Source organism: Engystomops pustulosus, chromosome 10 (genome assembly GCF_040894005.1).
Source record: "Engystomops pustulosus chromosome 10, aEngPut4.maternal, whole genome shotgun sequence".
NCBI lineage: Eukaryota > Metazoa > Chordata > Amphibia > Anura > Leptodactylidae > Engystomops > Engystomops pustulosus.
Genome location: NC_092420.1, coordinates 57,771,887 through 57,798,613, shown reverse-complemented (window position 1 = coordinate 57,798,613; position 26,727 = coordinate 57,771,887). Strand labels below are relative to the sequence as shown.

General features: G+C 41.2%; 1 protein-coding gene across 2 annotated transcripts in view; it reads left to right on the top strand.

Moving 5' to 3' along the window:
- VAV3 (vav guanine nucleotide exchange factor 3) overlaps positions 1-26,727 on the top strand; it is a 149,594-nt gene that overhangs the window by 73,373 nt on the left and 49,494 nt on the right. For both annotated transcript variants that reach the window (XM_072127942.1, XM_072127941.1), the window contains exons 6-15: positions 635-727; positions 1,473-1,541; positions 2,127-2,230; positions 4,468-4,567; positions 4,960-5,055; positions 10,797-10,865; positions 12,421-12,507; positions 17,103-17,188; positions 17,511-17,643; positions 18,621-18,730. In XM_072127942.1, the coding sequence (XP_071984043.1) occupies positions 635-727; positions 1,473-1,541; positions 2,127-2,230; positions 4,468-4,567; positions 4,960-5,055; positions 10,797-10,865; positions 12,421-12,507; positions 17,103-17,188; positions 17,511-17,643; positions 18,621-18,730 (947 nt within the window). The remainder of the gene's footprint in view (positions 1-634; positions 728-1,472; positions 1,542-2,126; positions 2,231-4,467; positions 4,568-4,959; positions 5,056-10,796; positions 10,866-12,420; positions 12,508-17,102; positions 17,189-17,510; positions 17,644-18,620; positions 18,731-26,727) is intronic.

The following is a 26,727-nucleotide window of genomic DNA, read 5'->3' as shown; positions in this document are numbered from 1 at the left end:
CTAGTAAATGTTTCCATGAATCCTTATGTTACACTAAAGTTGTGTGCCAATGAGCCATGGCTGTGTTGGCGTAGTGTATCTGGACATGTAAAGCGTACAAATAATAAGAATGGGGCTTTTACTTATGGCCTTGTAGTTTAAGGAAGCTAAGTATCCATCTCATTGCATCCAAACTAGAAATTCCTTCAGGTAGAAGAAGAGCCGATCTGTAACCTGAGGCTATTACACCCCATTAGTACACGGTAGGGTACTGGTTGCCAAAATGAGAATCTTTAGATCTAGTTTGAGGGCAGGAAAGGGTTAAGTGGTGGGGAATAAAGACAAAAGCCAGCATGGGGAAAATAAGTCCCCATAAACAAAGTTATTTGCTTAAAGAAACATGGGGTAAACCTGTGGTAGGTATCCATGGAGTCTTTATGGTATAAAATAAAGAAAAGAACTTGTGATTTGCACCACTGATATGCTAGAATTTGTCTCTGATGGACCTCAGTGGTTAGAATTTGGGAGGTAGACACCCCACTGCTGTGGTCAATGATTTATACCCTGTTCAATCTACTTTAGAACTGTTGAAACCGTTTAAGATCATGGTGTCTAGAATTTTTAGTATGGTCATTTGGATATCATTTCTTCGCAGAGGACTGCAGAGAGCGACATCCGAAGTTGTTGCCTCTTAGAAATAAAACAGACGGAGGAGAAATATTCAGAGACCTTGGAATCTATAGAAAAGGTAAGTGACAAGATCCATGATAGCTGTGACTAATTCTGCCTTCTAATGGGTCATTTAATGGATAATTTAGTGACATTCTAGACTCTTTTATTCATTAACCCCTTCGTGACTGCGAGTCATTGGTACCTGAATGTCCAGGTCAATTTTTGCATTTCAGACATGACCGTTTAAAGTTTGACACGGCCATGGCGTGTATATATGTGCTGTCTGCATGAGCAAATAAGACGTATATAGCCTTATGGCAGCTGTGAAAAGGGTTAAAAGAGATCAATAGAAAACAGCTGGCGGTGTCAGGTGGGGGTGGCAAATTCTGCAGCCTGGAGGTATAATAGAAGAATATTGCAAATCAGTATTATAAAAAGATGCTCTATCATTGTGGGAACACACATACTTAATGCAGGCTAGATTCTTATCATCTAATCTATTACCTACCCATGCAATATCTATACGTATATAACATTTCAGAGAAGTACTGTACGGGACTGGTGTGAAATAAGATCTTTGGTTGATAGAACTTGTTATTACCTGCAGCTTCTCTCTCACTTGGTCCCTTTTTCCCCCCGACTTCAATGGAGAGCTGTAATGTGCTTCAGTAAGCTGTGATCCTTCTCAGGAGTGGATGTCAGGGAATTACTGCTAAAAGCTGAGGGGGGAAAACAAGCTACTGACCATATGTTTTGTTCCAGTAAAGTGTACTATTACAGAATTGTTACATAAACGTATTGTCTTTTATTTTCTTTTACAGTTCTTTATGGATCCGCTGAAGAAATTCTTGCCTATAGTAGACTTGCACAAAATATTTATCAATATTCCTGTAAGTAAAATACGTAATTATTTAATTGTCATATCTGTACAGTGAAGGCTAAGGCAGTGGCTAAGAATAGGTATAAAAAGTTTTTTAAATAAATTTGTGACTGTTCACAGCTGAATAAATCGATGTTTATTTAGGCAAAGACCTCCAGACACTTTAGCTAAAGGGGAGGATATCATTGACCTCCATTATAAGTTTTGGAACGTTTGGGGGACCTTTGAAGGGCTCTTGTAAACATGAATTTGAAGAGTCAACCGCATGCATGAGGATTTCAAGGTCTGAGGTGCCTCTTTTATTATGATCTCTACATAAAACTTGATATATGGTTGAGGTGGCCAAGGACCCCCTAGAAGACTTGGGCCCCATACTGTCTCCATAATATTTAATTCTTCTACTGGCTATGGGTGGTCTGCAAATTCTGTCTTTAAACTGGATAAACTGGGTCACTTTACACAGAAATGTTCTAGTTGTGAGTCAGTAGAGCCTGTGAGGTCTGCTATGCAGATATTACAGTGTACCAGTAGCAGAGCTGTGTGAAAGCTGATTACTCATTACTTACAACTCATTGTACTTTTGTTTTGCCTACAGGAATTAGTGAAATTGCACAAGAGCCTAGTGCTTGAGGTTAATGACTCAATAACACATAAAAGCAGCCAAAACTTATACCAGATCTTCTTGAAATTTAAAGAGAGGTATGATATTTTCACCAAAATGAATTTTAGCCAATCTTGCATCATAAAGTTGACTCTTTATTACTATTGTTTATTACTATTACTACTGTAGTATGGCAGTATATGATAGGATCGATAAAACAACCTAGGGTTAAAGTACCCTAGGGGGTTTTAAAAATAGTTCAAATTGAAAAAAAAAATAAAAATTATAATATAAAAACCTAAAAATTCAAATCACCCCCCTTTCCCTAGAACTGATATAAATATATATAAACAGTAAAAATCATAAACACATTAGGTATCGCCGTGGCTGAAAATGCCCGATCTATCAAAATTATATTCGAGTAGCCGACCCGAGTATAAGCCGAGACCCCTAATTTTATCACCAAAAACTGGGAAAAACTACTGACTCGAGTATAAGCCGAGGGTAGGAATACAGCAAGCCCCTAGTAGTACACAGCAAGCCCCTAGTAGTATACAGCAAGCCCCTAGTAGTACACAGCAAGCCCCTAGTAGTATACAGCAAGCCCCTAGTAGTACACAGCAAGCCCCTAGTAGTACACAGCAAGCCCCTAGTAGTACACAGCAAGCCCCTAGTAGTATACAGCAGCCCCTAGTAGTATACAGCAAGCCCCTAATAGTATACAGCAAGCCCCTAGTAGTATAGAGCAGCCCCTAGTAGTATACAGCAAGCCCCTAGTAGTATACAGCAAGCCCCTAATAGTATACAGCAAGCCCCTAGCAGTATACAGCAAGCCCCTAGTAGTATACAGCAGCCCCTAGTAGTATACAGCAAGCCCCTAGTAGTATACAGCAAGCCCCTAGTAGTATACAGCAGCCCCTAGTAGTATTACAGCAGCCCCTAGTAGTATTACAGCAGCCCCTAGTAGTATACAGCAAGCCCCTAGTAGTATACAGCAGCCCCTAGTAGTATACCTCCACGGCCCTTAAAAAAATAAACTTAAATACTCACCGTCCGATGTCAGCGCGGCTCCCCGATGTCAGCGCGGCTTACCGATGTCCCCGATGTCAGCGCGTCCCGTCTTCTTTCTTCTCCGCGGCTCCTCATCTCTCTTCTTTCTTCCGGCATGGATGCGGCCATGTTTTCTTCTAGCATGCGCATACTATGACGCGGCCGCTGCTGACGTCATAGTATGTGCGGCCACGAAGAAAACATGGCTGCGTCCATGACGGAAGAAAGAAGAAGAGCCGCGGAGAAGAAACAAGACGGAACACGCTGACATCGGGGACATCGGTAAGTCGTGCCGACATCGGGGAGCCGAGCTGACATCGGAGGGTGAGTATTTAAGTTTATTTTTTTTAAGTGGGTAATTTTTTTTGTAATAGACTCGTGTATAAGCCGAGGGGACGTTTTTCAGCACATTTTTTGTGCTGAAAAACTCGGCTTATACACGAGTATATACAGTAATAACATTTTCACTGCGTTTAACCCTGTAGCAGAAAATAGCTCCCAAAGTCGGAAATCTCACTTTTTTGCCATTTCCCTCTACAATCTTTTTGCATTCTACGGAAACTCCTCTTTCTAAAGTCTCCTCGTTCTTCTGGATCTCTTAGCAACATTTGATACTGTGGATCACAAGCTCCTCCTCAGGATGCTTTGCCTCATTGGCCTGAATGACACCACACTCTCTTGGTTTTCCTCCTATCTCTCTGACCACACTTTCAGTGTCTCCTTCTCTGGATCTCCCTCTTCCTCTCACTGTAGGGGTTCCTTACGTGTTGATGACACCCAGCTATGTCAGTCTGCATATAATATGACTCCTGCCTTATTGCAGAACACCGGGTCCTGTCTCTCTGCTGTCTCTAACATAATGTGCATTTCTGGCCACTGCTGCCAAAATGTGAAGTGGTCGTATCCGAGGAAGCTATCTCGTTTCTAAGGGACAACATGGCTACATTTATGAGAAGTTATCTTCACATAGGAACATTTTTTTAAATAATATCCAATTGAAGAAATGTTTACATATGGAAAATGAATTAAATTAAATGTGAATGCCCAGATGGGAATAGCCCTTGAAAAACATTTCTAGAATCAGACCATTTCTTGCAATGGAAACCTTTAAAACGTTAGGTATCGCTCTGATTCACTCACTCCAATTCTTTTATATGACTATGCTATTACTCTGTAATGTCTTATTTTATTTGCATATGTTCCCCATAATCTGTAAAGCGATACAGAATTTGATGGTGCTATATAAATAAAGATTATTATTATCTATGATTTCTTTTCATATCAGACTTCTTATCTATGGAGAATACTGTAGTCAGGTGGAGTCAGCCATATCTATCCTGGATAGCATCTCTAAAACCAGAGAAGATGTTAGATTAAAGTTGGAGGTAAGTTTTTCCAAAATCATTTGTATAATATTACTTTATCTTCCAGATTACCAGGAGAGACATGTTCCCCATTGTACCAGTATATTATGGGCCTAGTAGCAGATGCAGGCATGTATTGGTCAGATAGCTTATTACATTGGCCTATATGCATGCCTATATATAGCCTATATACGTTGAAGCATACACAACTGCAGATGGAGAAGCTTTTGGTTTACCAATGTGCAGTGTTAAGACAAAAGAGGAGAATTCTATTTTGGCAACAGAGTCGTACTGTGAGAAGAAAGTAAAAAAAAAATGATTAGAATTTAGTATATCACTCTTGAAATAAAAGATGTTGAAAAATGTTAACCTAAAGAATATTTTTTTTATAAAAAAATGTTTTTCTACAACAGGAATGTTCAAAACGAGCCAATAATGGAAAATTCACCCTGCGAGACCTCCTTGTGGTCCCCATGCAGAGGGTTCTCAAATATCACTTGCTGCTCCAGGTAAGTGGCCTCTTACGGATACACCCATAATTAACACCTAATTTAAGAAAGCACCTAGAGGAGTATTCCAGGTATGACCTACAAGGGTATACAGCGCTGCCATTCCTGTCCAGATCAATAGTGGTGGAAACACAACAGTTCTATACAGCTTTTCTAACTCTTATAGAGGTGAATGGGAGTTACAGAAACAGTGTAGCAGGGCAAGTTGTGCTGTTTCTGTAAACTTTGGAATTACGGAAACAGTTTAGTTTGTTGTGCTTTGTCGTTTTCATACTTTTCTTTACCTTTATGGGAGTTACGGAAACAGCCTAGGACATCTGCTTTAAGCAATTTCTGCATCTCCAACCACCTTATACTGTACAGGTAGAGATTGGTGACATGATAGTAGGTCTTCAATGTAATGTACATTTTTATTACTGGTTACATCTAGCACCAGTTATTTGGAAGTGGTTAAAGGAAACCTACCACTTGAAGTGGCAGGTATAAGAGGGAATTACCGAGCACCAGCCCAGGGTGAGCTGGTGCCGGAGCTTAGTTTTGTTAGTGTTTTTTTGTTAGTGCGCACGGCTCTCCTTCACTTCCTATGTAGTCGCGTGCACGGTCGCGCGCATGGTAAGCGCCGAACGCATACCTCCCTGCGCTGAAGCAGCTCCGACCATAAAGTTTAAAAAGTGTTTTAAACCGCGATACTGCGGTTTAAAACATTAACAAAAATAAGCTCCGGCTTAGCTCTGGCTCGGTAGTTCCCTCTTATACCTGCCACTTCAAGTGGTAGTTTTCCTTTAAGTATGCTGCTTAATCCAGGCCAATAGATTGCAGATCACTGGATACCACTGGAACGAGGATACCACCACATAGAAGACAAAGCACTTTGTAAGTTTATTTGATCATGTATTACTACGGAGGGAATGCATTAAGACTGGCGTTTTTAACATGAGGTTGGAGAAACCTAAAAAACTATCTGGAGGGGGACAATCATGTGCCTTCTTCACCATAAAACTAGGAAAGAGTGAATAATGGATATCCCTCTATGTATTGTACAGTTAAATACAAGGGTGTAAAAAATTTATTCTGGAATAGCCCATTTCATTATTGGTTCTACAAATCAGTTTGCACTGCATTGACATAAACGCATGACGTTTTATGTTTTCTAGTGGGTCTTTTTTCTACTGAAAAGTACAAATGGATTACTACACATATCAGCTAGACATGGGGGAACATTTACTAAGGTGCTTGTGCCAGTTTTCTGTCGGACTTTGCATGTTTTTTTAGGTGCAAATTGCTTGCACAGGTATTTTATAAAATGTCAGCTCCACATTTGTGTCACACGTGAACTTTTTGTGGCACAGCTGTACTAGGCATCATGTGACTCAAATTTCAGCACTGAAGGGGGAGTTCCATTGCTCAATTGGACTGTTCGCCACATTTATTATGCAAAGTCTGACAGAAATGTGTCGCAAGCCCTTTGTTAAATATGCGACAAAAAAAGTGGGCCAGAAATCCAGAATCTGGCGCCTTCTGCACTATACACAGGCAAACTGCACATAGTGTAGTTTCAATGGCTTTTACACTAGTTTTCTGGCACCTCCATGCCAAGTGGGCGGGGAGGGGCACAGTGTAAGATCTGGACACCCCAAGTCAGCACAATTCTTTTCAAGGCAGGAACAGGCATAGAATGAAAGGGAACCTGTCAGCACAAACTGACCTAATAAACCACTACCTTTATGTCATCAAGCAGCTGAACACCTTTTAGATTACCGTATATACTCGAGTGTAAGCCGACCCGAGTATAAGCCGAGGCCCCTAATTTTACCACAAAAAACTGGGAAAACCTATTGACTCGAGTATAAGCCGAGGGTGGGAAATGCATTGGTCACAGCCCCCCCCCCAGTATATAGCCACCAAGCCCCCAGTAGTATATATCCAGCAGCCCCCTGTAGTATATAGCTGCCAGCCAGCCCTCAGTAGTACATAGCCTGCCAGCCGCTGCCCCAGTATAGTCTGCCAGCCCCGGCCCCAATATATAGCCTGTCAGCCCCTGCCCCCAATATGTAGCCAGTCAGCCCCTGCCACAATATGTAGCCTGTCAGCCCCAATATGTAGCCTGCCAGCCCCTGCCCCAATATGTAGCCGGCCAGCCCCTGCCCCAATTTGTAGCCTGTCAGTCCCTGCCCAAGTATCCCCGGTGCCGGATCCCCGGCCCGTTATGGAGCCGCATCCCCGGTCCCGTTATGGAGCCGGATCCCCGGCCCGTTATGGAGCCGGACAGTTAATTAAAAAAAATAAAAAATCTAAACTCACCTTTTCGGCGGCCGCGCGAGTCTTCTATGCGATCCCTCTGGCTGCGGCGCCAGGTCCGTGAGGCGCGCAGCTCTGACGTCAGCCGCAGCGCTGACATCACAGTGCCGGCTGCCGGCACACACAATACTATTGCGGCGGCGGCTGAAGTCAGTGACTCTGACATTGCACTGACCTGGTGCCGCAGCCAGAGGGATCGCATAGAAGACTCGTGCGGCCGCTGGAAAGGTGAGTTTAGATATTTTTTTTTGAGTCTTTTTTTTTTTTAGCTTTTTGACTCGAGTACAAGCCGATTTAGTGTTTTTCAGCACATTTTTTGTGCTGAAAAACTCGGCTTATACTCGAGTATATACGGTATGTCTATTTCATGGCCCAGTTCGGTGCCATTGTCCAGAAAATCAACTTTGAAGTGACATGTCTTTGGTTCTATAAAATCAAGGAGGCGGAGAGTTTAAACTCTGAAGTCAAGCTTTCCTCACTTCAGAATGCCCTCTTCACTGTAATCGATGGTGCTACATCCAGACACATCATTTATCAGATCTCCTTCATTCTGAGGTGAGGAGAGCTTGACTTCAATGCTGAGCTCTCTGTCTACATGGCTTTATACAACAAATTTACAACTCACTTCTGATTGATGCCACCACACTGATCCATGAAAGAAACATGAATGGTTAATTAGGTCAATTTTTGATTACAGGTTTCCTTTAATAGGTCCAAATATACGTACCCTCATTGAGCCAGCTCTTGGTAAATCTGCCCTATATGTATGTAACAATATTACACTTCATTGAAAAAGAACATTTAAAGTGCAAATAATACAAGATTTTCTGGATGAAATAAATATGTCTTGGTTATTCAGAGAGGTGGATGGTCGCCATTATTAGATTAATAGTTATGCACCAGAATTTAGCAAATTGTTTAAACCAAAGCATTAAACTGGTATAAAGAGATTGATAGTGTTTTAGCAATGGGTTTCTGTCTCTGAATTTTCATCTCTTTTACGCAATCATTAATTTGAATTTGCGGCGAAGTTCTTTTTAAATTGAGAGATGAAGACATTGCAGCCCGGCGTAGGTTACATATTGCATTACTTGCAGCCGGTAAGGAGTGGGCATCCTTCAGGTGAGCATTTAATTAGGGCAGGAAGATATAGTGCTCGTTGCGTTGATGGCTGTTTGGAGGCTGATTAGAAGCAGTAGAGATATATAAGTCTCGCCACGTCTCTGACCCGCTGCTGATGCTGGAGAACTGTCACTTTGACAAACAAGTGCTGCTTTAGCCCACAGAACAAACTGCACTCGGAGGACACCGTCTTATTTATGCCTCCTTTTTGCATTCTCAAATTATACCAGTTTCAATATTTGCAGAGTAGCCTGCGAGGCTGAGCTTGTATTAATGTATTCACCACAGAACATTGTTCCCTATGAATTTGCCTCTAACTCCATTTATTGCTCTGTATCAACCCACTTTATTGTTTCAACCACTGAACCATACAAATTTCTAGAATTCCCTCTTTTAGCTTAAGTGTTGTTGATGGCTCCTGTGTTCCCTTCTAGCACTTTTATCTATTATCGTCTACAGCCATACATAATCCTCATCCCAACTGCTCCCTGAAACATAGTAAAGCTCTCGCCCATAATATGAGAATTACTGGACTTCAGTGCCACAGATTACAGGGCATTTATCTCTTTATAGCAAAGAGTTTGTTTTCAAAGTGTTTCAATAGGATAGACAGTATTATGCAATTTATTTTTTACTGATGTAAGTTTATACCTTATCAATTGTTTGGTAATTAGTCGTCATGTGAACTGGGTAGACCCTGCATCTAGAATAGGTCACCAACAAAACACAGCTCTATGAAGTACAGCGTAAAATACTCTGGAGGTTACCTCCACACGAATGAGACAAAAGTCTGCCTTTTTTTAGGAAGAGATGAAAATAGATGATCAACTAACTGAGAGATCAGTTTACAGCTTCTGTAAGTAAAAGTCTATGGAAAATGGAGGAGGCCAAATAAGGAGAACCACCGGGAAAAAGAGTGGCACAAATTCACAGCTGTGATGGTTCTAGCAAATGTTCTTACCCCAGTGCTAAATTCACAGCAAGATAGCTCGGTACTGCTTTACAATGTCCTCCGTGGTGCTCCTCAGCTGCTTTCATATTTAAAAAGGGGTGTTCACATTTCGGGAAATACATCTAACTTATACAAGTTTCCAATATACTTTCAGCAAATATTCCTTACAGTTTTGTAGATCTCTGCTTGCTGTCATTCTATAGAAAGATTCATTGTTTTTTTCCAGTGAACAGAAATCTGACCATGGTCACACAGGTGCACGGCTCGTTATATCACACAGCTCTGATTACTCTCTGTGCTACTAATAAGCCTTGCATCTGTGTGACCAGAGTCAGATTTATGTCCACAGGAAGTAAGTATAGAAGCTTTCTATAGAATGACAGATAAGCAGACATCTAGAAAACTGTGAGGAATTAATACAGAAAGTATATTTTATCGTGATACACAATACATTACATTGTGCAAACAATAACATTAATTTGCAGAAATGAGAATACCCCTTTAAAGCGGTTTTCCCACGAAAGAAAATTCTCACATTTCAATCCCCTAGTGATGTTAACACAATAAAGAGCATTTTAACCTCTTACTTTACAATTTTACTCAGTTTTATTGCTGTTTTAGCTCCTATCACTCTCTGTGCTGCTCAGTGCAATATTCTAGGGTGTGGGCGGGCCCTCTCTAAGCAAACACATCATATTCCATCTTAGTTCTGTGAGGTGACAATGTGCTTAGATTATCAGGGTAGGGGTGTATATACATTTTCATCTGTCATTGTAATAAGACACTGATACATAGAAGGAGAGAGATGAGACAGATCAGAGATGCATGATGCCCATTACACAGAGGCTGACAGACCTTTACACTGTTACATTGTGAGCTCTGCTACATCTCACAGATATATGCCTACCTCCCCCTTCCCCCGGATCACTTATCTCCTTGTTGCTTGTAGTTTGCAGCCTCTCTCTCTGCTCACAATCTCCTGGCAGGAAGTAATCATGGAGTGTTTCTGAGCTCCATGCAGGGCGCGTGGCTACAGACACACAGGAGATAGAGATAGAAATCTCATCTGCACAATCTCACACAGAAATCTGAGATGGCGTTACAGATGGAGTTACAGGGTCGTGTCTAGGGGCAATTGAAATTGTGTACAACAGGACTGATAGAGACAGGTTGGACTTACATCTGTGAAATGCTGCATTTTTGTTAATAACAGTGAATTAGAGAATGCGTTATTTTGTTAGCCTGAGTACATATAAGAAACTAGTCATCATGGCCTAGGAGTTTGTCACATAAACTACATGATAGAAAGATAACGTAACACAAAGAACTATGGATTACAAATGTTTATTCTTTGTTACATTTGTTTTAGGAATTGGTTAAACACACTACTGATGAACAAGAGAAGAACAACCTACGTTTGTCACTGGACGCCATGAAGGTGAGTGATTTGGCACTGCCCATACAAGTTGGCTTTGCCACCTTTTATAATAAGACATAAGTTCTTATTATTCGCCGACTAGTTTAAGTATTAGTAAAATATATCTAGAAGTTGTCTAATCATATACACTCACCGGCCACTTTATTAGGTACACCTGTCCAACTGCTCGTTAACACTTAATTTCTAATCAGCCAATCACATGACGGCAACTCATTTAGGCATGTAGACATGGTCAAGACAATCTCCTGCAGTTCAAGCCGAGCATCAGTATGGGGAAGAAAGGTGATTTGAGTGCCTTTGAATGTGGCATGGTTGTTGGTGCCAGAAGGGCTGGTCTGAGTATTTCAGAAACTGCTAAGCTACTGGGATTTTCACGCACAACCATCTCTAGGGTTTACAGAGAATGGTCCGAAAAAGAAAAAACATCCAGTGAGCGGCAGTTCTGTGGGCGGAAATGCCTTGTTGATGCCAGAGGTCAGAGGAGAATGGGCAGACTGGTTCCAGCTGATAGAAAGGCAACAGTGACTCAAATCGCCACCCGTTACAACCAAGGTAGGCAGAAGAGCATCTCTGAACGCACAGTATGTCGAACTTTGAGGCAGATGGGCTACAGCAGCAGAAGACCACCCCGGGTGCCACTCCTTTCAGCTAAGAACAGGAAACTGAGGCTACAATTTGCACAAGCTCATCGAAATTGGACAGTAGAAGATTGGAAAAACGTTGCCTGGTCTGATGAGTCTCGATTTCTGCTGCGACATTCAGATGGTAGGGTCAGAATTTGGCGTCAACAACATGAAAGCATGGATCCATCCTGCCTTGTATCAACGGTTCAGGCTGGTGGTGGTGGTGTCATGGTGTGGGGAATATTTTCTTGGCACTCTTTGGGCCCCTTGGTACCAATTGAGCATCGTTGCAACGCCACAGCCTACCTGAGTATTGTTGCTGACCATGTCCATCCCTTTATGACCACAATGTACCCAACATCTGATGGCTACTTTCAGCAGGATAATGCGCCATGTCATAAAGCTGGAATCATCTCAGACTGGTTTCTTGAACATGACAATGAGTTCACTGTACTCAAATGGCCTCCACAGTCACCAGATCTCAATCCAATAGAGCATCTTTGGGATGTGGTGGAACGGGAGATTCGCATCATGGATGTGCAGCCGACAAATCTGCGGCAACTGTGTGATGCCATCATGTCAATATGGACCAAAATCTCTGAGGAATGCTTCCAGCACCTTGTTGAATCTATGCCACGAAGAATTGAGGCAGTTCTGAAGGCAAAAGGGGGTCCAACCCGTTACGAGCATGGTGTACCTAATAATATATATATCATTCTTTTTAATGCATATAATTGTATAATATAACTGTGTAAGTATAACTGTATAAGGCGTGTCTGCTGCGTCCATTGACTTCTATGGAGGTTCGTGGTCTGCATGTCGCCCATTGTATCACACTCGAAATTCTGGTATCTGTGCAACCCTGATGCGTATACATTGTATTATACTGTATATCTATGTTATAAGTCAGAATGTGTCTTCTTTCATTACAGGATTTAGCACAATATGTGAATGAGGTTAAAAGAGACACAGAGACTATTCGAGAAATCGAGCAGTATCAGCATTGCATTGAGAATCTGGTGAGTATTTCTTGCTTTGGGAATTTGGTAAGGAAGGGCACTCAGTACATTACAGTATACCTCACTGCAGCCCATACATAAACACTTCTGAAATCAATAGAATAAAACACAATGGGGCTTTGCAATGCACTTTAGTCGGAGTGTCCACATTCTTCATTGCTAAAACAGCTTGCACAGATATTTAAGAAGTGTATGCGCTGCGCTGCCATTGTGGCACACGCAATCCTTTTGTGGCGCAGCTGCGCTGGCCTCCATGCCTCCGTGATTTCTGGCTCACGATCTTAGTGAATCGCCACAGGCTACATTATACACGGTCAATGCACTTTCAGTGAACTCAAGTGACCAAGAAAATAAATGTGCCCCAATATTCATTAAAAGTGTCACAGGGTCAGTAATTGTGGTGCACGAATTGTGCGATAATTTAAACTGGGATGTAAGATTTTGGCACAAGGCCTTAATGAATTGGCACATGACCAAAAAGAGTGTGAACTAACTCCACATTCATGAAGGTGATTTAGATCTTGTGCACTACAAATTGCTCCAAAAAAGTGTTGGGAACCGAGAAGCGCATAAAAAGTTTTGGGATTCTCAAGCTGTGCCCAAATTGAGGAACCAAAAAAAAGAGGTGCATGTCGGAATGGAGCAATATTGTTGCTCTGGCACTTCATAAATATGGTACATAAGGTGCAGCAAGGTAAAGAAGAAAAAAATCCACCAAAAAACTGGTGGAAAGCCAATAATAAATGTCCCCCAATGTGAGGTCATTGACTAAAGAAGTATATTCCTAATTGATGCTAGGAACATGAAGAATATTCTAGACTAGGAAAGATAGTTTCTGGACTTCGGGACCTTGAATGAGGAGGCCACAGTGTTGGGTGCTGATGTGGCACTGAGGCCTCTTCAGTATTTTTCTTTGCAAAGTGGGGCAGCAGTGACCCCAGAACCTACTGCATGGTCCTATTCAAATTCACTTATATGAGATTTAAGCAGACACCGTCTTCTAGAGTATACACCAAAGGTGAGCACAATACTATCAACCTCTTATTCTCAGAATAACTTATGGGTATTGACTTAAAGGAGTATTCTCATCTGGACATACACATTTTATTTAATTCATTTGCCATATATATATATATATATATATATATATATAAACATTTCTTTAATTGCACGTTATTAAAAAAAATTTGCATGCATGGAGATAATTTCCAATAAATGTAGCCATGTTGCCCCTTAGAAATGGGATGCTGTTCTTGGATACGACCACCTTCACACTCTAGCATCGCTGACTACATGCCCTATTGAGCCCTCTCTGACCACCCGTATTCAGCACTCATTACCCACTGCTGTGGGACATGCAGTTACTCTTGGCCATTTTATATGCAAAATCTATTAGTTTCTTGTCAGCAGCGGTGGTCATATCCATAGACAACAATCTGGTTTCTAAGGGACAACATGGCTACATTTATAGGAATTTATTTTCACAGTTACGATTTTTATAATGACATCCAATTGAAGAAATGCATGTATACAGTATTGATTAGGGGCTCATTCACACGGCCGCTATGGGGGCCGTGACCTGATTGCATTATTTGTGACCAGATCATATCCAGACCCTATTGACTTCTATGGCTTCCAGTGATGTGAGCATACGGTCGAGTGGCAGCGTTGCAAATCTGCCAAAATATAGCGCAATATAGGCCAGTTGACGTGGTGAAGGTGTGGTCATCTTCACCGGGAGTCCAAGAAGTCTATGGCTCTCATTCCTATTGTTTCATGTGACTGTCATTACTCTGTAATGTCTTATTTTATTTGTAAAGCCCTACGGAATTTGATGGGGCTATATAAATAAAAGATTATTATTATTATTATGGCCACTTGTTTGCCTATGGAGGGAGGAGGGGTGAAGAGTGCTCAACCCTCTCACATCCTCCTCCAGCCCTGTTCTCACCTTGGATACGGTCCGGGCGAGCACACGGCCATAGGAATGTGCCCTAAGTGTCAATGTCCTGATGAAAATAACCCTTTACTGATGAAGTATAATCCATATACTTCCTCAAAAAAGGAGAAAAAACTATTTTAAAATCAATTAGTTATTTTTACAAAAATGAAAAGAATGTAGACACAAAATTATAACATTTAAAAGATCTGCTAATCACTAACTGTGGAAGACACTAGCAGTCATCATGTGGCAGCCTATTACACTCCCTGACTGCATAAAGCGTCACCTCTCTTTTTACTATCCCACCCTGTGTGCTCCTCCCATCAGGCAAACACCAGATATATACCAAGCTCCAGGCTTCTCTGCAGTCCCATCCACCTTGGACCTTGTATATAAGATGACGGCTGATGGCTGTTTCAAGCAGCAGCATTTTTTAAAATAAAATTATTTTATTTTTGTTCCCTTATAAAGAATGGCTGGATAATTATACAAGCTCTTATACCTCTTGTGTCAACCCTCATTCTCATAGACTGCAAGTTTTTGCGAGCAGGACCCTCACTCCTATTGTTCCATATGACTATGATTTTACCCTGTTATGTCTAATTTTATTTGTATATGTTCCCCATAAAAATAAAGATTATTATTATCATCTTGGACAACCACAGTGAGGGATATTGAAAAGGGTATCTTAAAGGACACCTGTCATCAGGTCTCTGCCACTAGTCCTGTCATCACTACCTGTTGGAGCAGCTCACAAGGATCCCATCCCAGCCTTTATCTAGTTATTTCATACATTATTCATTGTAAAATCATCTATTCTTTATCATGTAAATGAGGCTGGTCACATGGTCAGAGGCAGTGATGTCACCCCTGTTACCCCTCCCCTCTCCTCCCCCTGCTCATGTCTGTGTGTAATGTATAGTAAAGCATTGCTAGTGTGTGTGCTGCATCTGCTGACATGCTGCATCCTCCTAATATACAGGTGAGAGACACAGACATCAGCTACACATGAATCTGACATATTCTGCTGTAACATGGCTGCCTGGAGCTGCTGTATCTCTCCTATACACACACACATACACACACAGGCTGCAGGGGGCGTGGCCACCAGCACCAGGAAGCACATCATTATACAGCCTCACATCATTATACAGGCTGTCAGTCATGCACTGGGGGTGGGCTGTGCCTCCCACTCATGAATAGAGTGGACAGCTTGAATATGCTAATGCTTCATTGGACATTTCACAGGTCATTTGCATACAGCTTTAGGACCTCATTGCTTAGGTTTACAGGCATGTAGAGGGACAATGAAGGGATAGAGGCAATGCTCTCTAATGGCAGTTTATGAAAATCTATTTAGTTTAGGGGGGTTATTTTGCATGACAGGTTCTCTTTAAGAGTTGATACTAAAAGAGCCACTAGGTGGCAGTGATAAGTTAAGGAATGAAAGCATCGTCATATACTTCATTACAAATTAGAAATACACACAAGCACTGGAGACTGGTGGAGGTTTTCTATAAAAAAATTGTAGTGGGAAAGTACAACATCCAGGCAAAATAATATGTAAGTAAAATCCACTTTGTTCAAAAAGAAACTTTAAAAACATATACGGATGTCACTATAAGATATTTTAACTATGTTGGATTTCTGACACTTTTTGGCTCCCCCCTTTACTAGCGGTTGCCAGGAGAGTAGAACTTTAGATTACTGAAGAATAGTGTGATCTGAGAAGCTTGTGATCATAATTGGGAATTGGAGACCTAAACCTGACACCAAGTACTTACATTCTTTGTGTTAAAGGAAAGCTGCCATTATAATCAAGCATGATAAACCAGGGCCACTTACTCATAGATCCACGAACTGTGCCTAATCTTCCTTTATTTGTTATCCATGGCCTCCTTCCTTAAAATGAACTTTTAAAATAATGCAACTGAGCTAGAAGGGCTCTGTCACCACAGCCCCTCCGTGCTCTGACCTCACTGGCTGTTACATTGTAGAGGAGCACTCCCCCTCCCTCTGCTTGCTGTAATGTCTTACAATGGGTTAGGTGGGGGGCAATACATTACAGCCTGCGATGTCTGGAGGGGTTTATTTTAGAAGGAAGGCGACCATGGATAACAAGTAAAAGAAGATTACCGTAGTCACTGTGTCCCTTATCATGATGGATTTTCATGGTAGATTTTCTTTAAAAGAGTGATATCAATTAACACTCTTTTTCAGAATGGCTAATTCATGTATGAGATAAAAAAATATGAGAGTTGTCCATAGAAACATTTGAGATTCCAGCTATTGTTAAGATGTGACCTGTTAGAAAATTAGGCATTCTTTAGTTTTCATATGTGATATGTTGTTAATTCTGATTCTTAGTTGTAATATTATAAAGAGCCACAAGAGGGCAGGAGAAGACAATGAATAAATTGCTGTTAGACCTTCTTCGTTTATACTTGTTCTACATCAAATATTGTATCAAATATTGTATCAAATATCAAGTATTTTTTACCTCAATAAATAATTATTATTTGTCTAAATTCTGAACTTAAAATCCCAGTGGCTGAGTGTTCTTATATATATATTTAGAATTTAATGTGTAAGAAAATTCTATGGGGTTATGTAACAGAGACATTATAAATGACCAGTGTCTTCTTTTATCTAGAATCAACCCTTGATGTTATTCGGAAGACCGAAGGTGGATGGTGAGATCAAGTTTAGTACACTGGACAAACGCACGCGGCAGGACAGGTACAGAATTGGTGCAATCCATCAGCACCCCCAATCTATGACATATATCTGCTTAGAAGGTTATTTTGAGCAAGGAGTGTTCTGACCTATTGAAGATTCCCATCCTTATGAATAAAGCCTGAGTGTAGTGACAGTGACATGTTTACATGCTGACCCCGTGACATGGGAATGTTTACTAAGCTGGAGAAGTGATCACACAGGGGGCAAAGTGACCTGCTGGGTCACATCCAGCAGGGACCCAAGTGACTAAGTGAAATCAATGTAATTTTCTAAGTATTGAATACAGATAATGCTGACCTGTAAATCTGATATCTTCTTCTAGGTATATATTTCTGTTTGATCAAGCTGTCATTGTATGCAAAAGACGAGGGGACAATTATGAGATGAAGGAAGTGATAGATCTTCAGAAATACAAAATAACCAACAATCCAACCAATGACAAAGAGAATAAAAAGGTAATTTAGGGCTAGAAATTATGATAGGAGATGTGACTACATGGAAAGCACGGGATTTCTCCATTACTGTGACCAATCAGCCTCCACATGTTATTTTCAGTATGGAGAACAATTTCTCATTTAATTTGCCATCAGTATGCAGAAATGATAGAGCCCCTGATTCCAGCTGTTCCTGACTGCTTTGTGGCCTAAGGCCAGTTGGACACGTACGTATACATTTGTACCAGTACTGTCCCATCAGCCAGTGCATGGACACAATTCTGACACATTGATAATCTACTGCGCTATGCAGACGTCCAAGGTTGCGATCTTATAAGAGAAATGCATCGCTCTGATCCTAGTCCAGCGAGAAACTCGACCACTGAAGTCAATGGGTTCATAAAAAGAACCTCACGGCACTAGCATGTCATCCCAGTCCGGTCAGTTTATCACACATGTGTTTTCAGGTAATAGCTCAATCAGATGTGAAATTCTGCCACGACTAGGATGACACTAGGACTACAAAAACGCATGGTCGGATAGCAATAGGATGGAACTTGGACTAAGAATGGACCAAACTCTGATCAAACAATTTGACACTCGGTAGAAAGTTCCTTAGGCTGCATACAACGGTAACGCTTCAGTGGACCACCTTTCGTGGCCTAACTGAGCTACGGTCATGTGGGGATAACAATATAAAAAGACTGCCCGAGCTGCACACTACGCCAGGAGTAGGACCTGCTCTATGTTGTGCGGCTCAGGCTGTCAGCTCTTCACGTGGCTATAGAAACCACGCTGTGACCATGAGCCCAAAAAAGTGATCGTGGACTGTTGATAGACATTGAGGTAACGCCTAGCACACATCCCCATTTCATGTTAGTCAAAACTTTATGTATCAATATGCTCTGCCCTTTCTGATCTATAACGTGTAACCTCAGAATTTGCTGGAATATCATGGTGATTTTTTTTTCATTCTTGTAATATCTGTATTTTTGCAGTGGTCATACGGATTCTACCTGACGCATGTGCAAGGGCAAAATGGTTTTGAAATCTACTGCAAGACCAGGGATTTAAAGAAGAAATTGCTGGAACAGTTTGCAATGGCCTTGTAAGTTTGTTTTAAGTCTAAGTTTGTTTATATGATTTCATGTGTGATTTTTCACTTTCAGATGTAATCTACCAGAATTCTGACATAAATTTCAGCACAAAACTGGAGAATCAGATTCATCAATTGTATTACAAACTTTTTGTGCTTCCAATTGGCAAGGGGCTTGTAACTTAGCAGAAAGCGGCATTGCTTAGTGAGAAGATCGGGGGAGGTTTATGATATTGCATTAGTGGTGTTTTGGGGCACTTTCTGGCCTTTTCTGTTTCAGATTTATTACTTGCATGCACCCAATATAATCATTTTTATAACACCATCTAAATTGCTCTTTATTTTTGGCGCATTTTGGCTGTGTCTCATGACTTAAATGGGTTCTTCAGTGACAGTGAGTAAAACCTATCCACAGGATAGAGGCTAACTTCCTGATCAGGTGGGGATCTCAGTTATGGGACCCCCACAGAATACAAGAAGGTTGGTCAGTTGTACCCCCTTCGTACGCCAAGATGAAGGGCGCAGACAGTTGCAGCACTATTCATTTGTGTGGTGCTGATGGAGATTGTCGAGTAAGCCGCTCTGCTATGTCCGTCAGCACCATAGAGATGAATGGAGCAGCCATGCATGCATGACTGGCTGCCCTCTTTGTCTAGGGTTACAATGGGGGCACAAAGGACCCCCGTTCTCGTGATTCATGGGAATCCCATCAGAGAGACCCACACTGATCAGCCAGTTAGCCTCTATCCTGTGGATAAGGATGAACTTGTATATCACTGGAGAATCCCTTTAACCCTTTACCGACAGTCACTGGACAGTCTTAGAGAGATAGGCATGGAAAGAGTTAACCATTAGACTCCTGTCTGAAGGCTATCAGATACACTGCTCACTACAGGAGAAAGAGGAGAAAAAAGGCACACATGTTCTCCTTAATGAAGTATACTTATTCATTTCTTCTCTATTCATTTCTGAAATAAATATAATGCTTCAAATGTTTAGTTATGTTTTTAATTTGAATCCAAATCTGCTGCAGATTCTCCTGTGGATTTCCTTGTTTGAACATAGTGTAAGGCATAGTTGACTACGAAAGTAAAATCCATGTGACACTACCGACACAAACCCACCCTTGCCTGTAATATAACATGTGTCTGCCCCAGTATTGTGCACTTACTAGTTACTGGAAATCAAGATGCACAGATGTAGCATTTCTTAAATGACTGTATATTTGTCCCCATTGCATCACATCTATGATTGAGTGAAGACTCCTCCTCTCCACATCTCTCTTACATTTTCCACTCTCTGATCCTACAATATTCCTTTGACAATGATACAAATATCCGCTATGATCTCTCAGCTTAGAATGTATTTTACAGGTGTATCTTTAGCAATCCTTATCAGCTGAGCGGTAACTCAATATCCAGACTATTTTTTAGAACAGAATAAATGCATTTGGTTAGAAAAATCATATCTCATGAATAACATAATGGTTCTTTAGGGTGAGACGTGAAGCGAATGCTATACATGTATAGAAAACACTGTCTGTCTGCCAGGATCTTGATAAATGTGGCCAAATATGTAGTTTGAGAATTTCTTCAATTTCACCAGGGTCTTTTTCTTCATATCTAAAGAGAGCAGCTTCTGGCCTAGGCATATGAATTTATATACATAACACTGAACAGATTTCCATGGACGCCTCCAGCCCAATGTTATAACTCTTTGGCTCTTACAAAAACGGTTAAAGGGAACCTGTCAGCAGTTTTTACCATACAAAGCTGCAGATAGTGTTAGGTACTCTAAACCAAAAAATTAGCACCAAATAATGAAAAAACATTTGTCTATAAGTTCTCTTACACGAACCCACTCCATTCCTAACTGAACAAAACCTTAAAGAGCACATGAGTGATATTTGGTCCATAGATACTTCATTACACCATTTAAAATTTGAAACTTCTTTTATTAATCAATACCATCTAAAAACATCAATGTAACAGTATGACTACAATCAATTGTCCTCGGGATTCCACTAATGCATCCGCGCAACACAAATCAGCAATTGAGCAATGTAAACCCAGGTATATTAGCATGTGTAGGTTAATGGAAAATCCTATAAAGTGCCTGTGCAAAGGAGTTAATAATCCAACCCAACATGTAATTGTAACATCACGGTAAAGTGCTTTGTGCCTTTCCTAACAATATAATGGCAGAGTCAGCTTACCCATGCTGTGTGTAACGAGGACGCCAGTACCCGACGCGCGTTTCGCGTTGCCGCTTCCTCAGGGGGCCTGTGTGTGTCTGTGTGTGGTCTCTTCATATTTAAGCACAACAGCGTGTCACGTGGGGAGCAGGGGAACACACCCACACTATGGCAACAGACACAGCAGGAAGCCACGCCCACGACCGCGTCATCACTGGAGCGGCCCGTGTCATGTCATCCGCCCAAGTGCTGACGTCACCTCTTTCTCCCCGCTGTCCCCCTGGTCCCAGCCCCCCAGTGTCAGACGGAGAGCGCACCGCTGGATCTGGGAACATGTTACGCGGATGCATTAGTGGAATCCCGAGGACAATTTATTGTGTTTTAATAGTCATACTGTTACATTGATGTTTTTAGATGGTATTGATTAATAAAAGAAGTTTCAAATTTTAAATGGTGTAATGAAGTATCTATGGACCAAATATCACTCATGTGCTCTTTAAGGTTTTGTTCAGATAGTGTTAGGTAGCAGTATTGGAGTCGTCTTGTTAGTAGCAGCAGGACTGTAAATAAAATGGATTTATATTTTAGCTCTCTGGAGCACAGGAATATGAGATCTATTCATTGTATTGCTGTACAGCCCCTCCCCTCTGCAGTGGCTGGCTTCTGTTTGAATCTTACAGCAGTTTTTCAGAGGGGAAGGGCTGATGCACACACCGGTGCAGCAAAGTGCCAGATTCTCTTATAAATATAGGGCTTTCTCCTTTCAATGATAGAGTCAGTGTAACTGAGTAGGATCTATTGGTGATATATTTTTTCAATACTGATACTTGTAGTAAAGTGTATTACTGCTGCTACACAAAATACCCTCAAAATCATACAACTGTTTAGTTAGATAAATTAGGCTTAATTAGCAAAAGCAATAAGAAACAATATAGGGAGTACTGTAATAAAGTATTATATACAAATTTTATATTTTTTTGGCAAAATCTCTAGCAATATAAGTCCATACCAGCCAATATCTGAGTATACCAGAGGCTGCGCAAGGATTATTAATAAAACACAATTTATATATTGCTTTTTGAGAAAGCATATGTGCAAAATATATTAGTTGATGTTAACCAGTCCAGCATTTATATTAAAGGGAAATACAAGTGCTCGAAAATACAGATGAAACACAGTTGAGAAATCTTACCGTAGAAACTGAAGATGTCCCTGGTCACATTGCAGTTTGACCCTTTAGTTGGTATATATAGTGTGTCATGAATGTAAAATGTACATAGATGGAAGATTCTTAAAGGGGTTCGCTCATGAGAGAAAGTTCTCAAATTTGACACAATGTTTACACAAAAAAGATCATTTTTAACACCTTACTTTACAATTTTACTTAGTTTTATTGCTGTTTTAGCTCCTATCACTCAGTGAGGATCAGTGTAATATTCCAGACTGTGGGTGGGGACTCTCTAACCCAACACTTTATGATTCATCTACTTCTGTGGGGTGACAATGTGGTTAGATTATCAGGGTACAGGTTTATATACACTCTCATTTAGCTTCTGAAAATTGTACTAGTATCTGACACATAGAAAGAGATGATACATATCAGAGTTGAGAGATGATAAGATCCATAAGATGAATATAAAACACAATGACACACTTAGCTTTGCTAACTCACCTACAACACAGACAAAATCAGCTCTGCTATATGCCTACCTTGTCTGTAGCCAGTAGAGTAAGTATCTGCACGCTGCTTGCTGGCAGGATGTGCCTGTGTCTGAGCTGGTCTTGTAATGTAGGGGGGGAGGGGAAGAAGGCAGAGAGCATTCATGGGTAAAATCCAACCATAGTCGGATCCTGGGGCACCCAAATTGTAAACACCAGGACTGATAGAGACAGATTGGAATTATATCTGGGAAATGCTGTATTTTTGTGAATAACAGTGAATTAGAGAATGTGTTATTTTGTTACCCTGAGTATGTTTAAGAATGTTGTCTTCATTGGAATACCCCTTTAAAAGCCTCATTTATTGGCATATGAGTATGAACAGGCGCAGGCTATAGGTAGTATGCCCGTGCCAGCCCTGGGGTAGAGGTTGCAATTCCCAGCATCTGCGTCTGGAATTGTGCATACATTCCAGCTTGTACACGTGTTTTCAGGCATACAAGCTCTGATAAATGTGCCCCCCTGTGCCAGGTCTTCATACATCCCCAAATAATAATAAAAACCAAACCCCTCAAAGGTGTACAAAGCCTTTTAATGGCACATGCTGTGAATGTACACTTTGGGGGTTATTTATAATTATGCGACTTCTTGCGACCATTGTATGTCTGTTTTTGGAGCTCAGATCAGATTAATTAAAGTGGCTTTGGTGCTTTACTAAATGTTCCTATGCTCATGAAAGCTGGAATGGTCTCAGAGGCTCCCAGACCTCTTGATTTTATATATCAGGCAGCTCTGCATCCCCAAATGTCAGGTCTCTTAAAGTATGAAAATAATAATCATATGCAGTGATAAAGGGGGTTAGAAAAGACCAAATGCCTAAATTGTGGCTATTTCACCAAATCACACCCATAAAAATAATAATAAATGAATAAAGATTCTTCAAAATGTCATACAGCTATCAACATGGGACGGATGAAAACTTCAACTGGTCCTGCAAAAGTGACACATTACACAGCATCATACACCAAAGTATAACACAGTTATAGGTGTAAGAGAATTTTCTTATCTGAAAGATTTGAATGTAACAGTATTAAAGCTACAATAAGAAAAGTACAATCATTAAGGCAATACAAAGCTGAAAAAACAAAGAATGGAAAAATAAAACAGTCATGCTATAGGTATCATGGTGTGGTAAGTAAAGAACGGAAATACCTGATGCTGCAGAGTTAGGACGGCTGCAAACAAACATGTTCAGCCTGTGAAAACCAACACGTATGTTGGTCGGATCCCACAGTGATGCAGTTTGGCCAGTAGACAGGGAGCATATATTTTTATATGATACAAGGACTCGCATCCGGTGCAAGGTGTGCAGTCAGTGGGATCTGTTCATCTGAGTTTAAGGATTATCCCACCAAATGTTTTGGCACAGAAGTTGTATACTGTAGTCCAGGGTCCACACATAAGCACAGGGAAGCATGCGTTAGTTGATGTGATCCATTTAAAATTGCAATATGCCCTCTCAATGTCATTGTTAGATTTGGATTCAGGAAAGTGACAAAGTCAGACAGCCTGTAGCATGCAGACAGTATGCCCCATGTCTCCCCATGTACTAGTAGAGCTCATAGTAAGATACAGATCAGGCGCTGCTCTTCCGTGTGATAAATGACTTATATTGTACTTTTCCCCTCATTACAGTTGCAGCTTCCTCTCCTTATCTGCTCAGTCTATCATTGTTCACACTCACTGAGAACAAAAACGTGTTTCTTGTACCTTCACATTCTGTACAGATAGCAGAAATCCCTGTACATTGACAGAGTGAAGGTATTAGCAGATGAAGAGGTTAAACATGAAGTACTTTGCAGGGAAAAGTAGAACCTTAATCTGTCTATTTCCTCCCGTCTGGCTGCTTTCCTCTATTTGTCCTCTATCTCTGGATTTCTCTTCATATTTAGAAGTCAGGGGATGACATTTTCTTTTGGTGTATACGTTATTTATCAGTGATGGTGAACCTTTCAGAGACCAAGTGCTTAAAATACAACCAAAACTCACGTATTTTCTACCAACCGCGGCAGTAACTTATTGCTCCCTGCTGTGTCACATCTTTTGATTATATTGGCATCCTGAAGAGGTCAATACAGGAAAAAGCAGATGCCCACTTTAGGTTTACTAATTCCTCCTTGTGTCCCAGCATGCCCACAGTGTTATACATAGCACATCCTGGGTTACCTGCAAGAGGACGCCAGGACTTGTGTCAGGCCAACTCTGTGCAGCCGAGGTGCCCACAGAGAGGGCTCTGAGTGCCATAGTTTCACCACCACTGCGATATACTATACTGAAAGCCATTGTCAGTGACTATGGGCAACACAACACAGATACTGGACTGTAGAGCTCATGATCACGCATGGCAGATTTGTTTGTCCTATAATTAATTCTATAGCTTATGCATAGATTTCCACATACCTCAGTCAGATGAATGGCAAAATCTCTGCAGCAAACTTTCTCTATGTTTTGGTTGACAGGTCCTCTTTAAAAGAAAATCTACCATTGAAATCAAGCATGAAAATCCAGGAGCACTTACTCGTAGATCCAGGCACCATGACTGTGGTAATCGCTTATATTTGTTATCTGTGGTCTCCTTCCATCTGAAATCAGCTTTGAATATTATTCTAATGAGCACTTGCGGCTCACTGCTCAAGTGCTATGGAAGCAAGGGGAGGGCGAGACAGAATAGCAGCCTGTAAACCCAGAACACAGAGAGATTAGGGTAGTTTCTCAGGCTTATTAGCATAATTTATAAAGTTGATTTTAGAAGGAATGAGGCCATGGATGACAAATATAAGAAGATTACCATAGTCACAGTGCCTGGATCTATGAGTAAGTGAACCTGGTTTATCATAACAGATTTTGATGGTAGAGGACCTGTCACCAAAAAAGGACAACTTATTAAAAGGGCTTAAAAGGGTCTTTAATGGATTGTCTGCCCCTCCAGGCACTGTTAAAGTGAAAATGAGTTCAGTATGATCCTATACAGTACAGTGTGTATTGCCTTTGCCTTTGTCCACTATACAGTTTCGGATACCTGGATGTTGCTAGGACCAGCGTCCAGGGGTCCAGGTGTTAAAAATGTTAGTGGCAGTGCCCAATAAGGCCTTCCTCCTGTCTGCCCTCTGCCTGTTTTCACCATGCCTGCGGGTAAGTGCAATATGTAAAGCCATTAACTATATACACCGGAAGGTACCTCCGGGGTACTAAACAGGCTAGAACTGCATTGCTATTTACCCTCCTTTATTTCATTGGCCCTATTATTGGGCACTGCCATTAACATTTTTTACATACTTTCACCTATGGGGCTCTAGACGGAGGGGGGCCGTTTTGATATTCTGTGTGGTCCCAATTGTCATCTGGGACACCTGGTTCCCTTGGTATATTTTTAATATGATCTGTATATATATATATATGTGTTTGACTTGGAATACTATGAATAAAAAGATATGTGTTTTCTTCAAGTGATGATTTGCCTAGCTCTTTTCTCGCTGATATTGACTATTTGAATTGTTGGGAGCTGTGTCAGTGTATTTGATACCGGGGCATTTTTGGTTTTGCTGTCCAGGTGTTAAAGCCTGGTGTGAGAAGGGCCTGTGCTAGGAAGAGGCACTGTCCAGAATTGAAATCTATGCCAGTCAGGGGCTGGAGTGGATTTATAACCTGCAGCAGTTTTCATGTGCAATTTATGGTAAATCTGTTGGGCTAGAGCAGTGTTGGCAAACCTTTTCGAGACCGAGTGCCCAAATGACAACAAAAACCCACATATTTATTGCAAAGTGCCAACACAGCAATTTAAGCAGTATCGCTCTGTTCTACCACAAATTCAATAGAAGAAGACCTCCATCAATAAACTGCCCCTGCCCATACCTTCTCACTCTTTCTACAGACCGAAGAAGCCAAGGATGTGTTGCTTTGAAATAACACTTTGAGAGATGCAGCTGCATTGCCTGTGCCTGCAGGTGAATTCTTTAAGTCATGTCTGGTGAACTCAGTTCTGGGGAAATGTGGCCTGGGTGCCCACAAAGAGGGCCCTGAGTGCCACCTCTGGCACCCGTGCCATAGGTTCGCCAACACTGGGCTAGAGGGTCCCATCCTCCAGCCTGCTTTGATG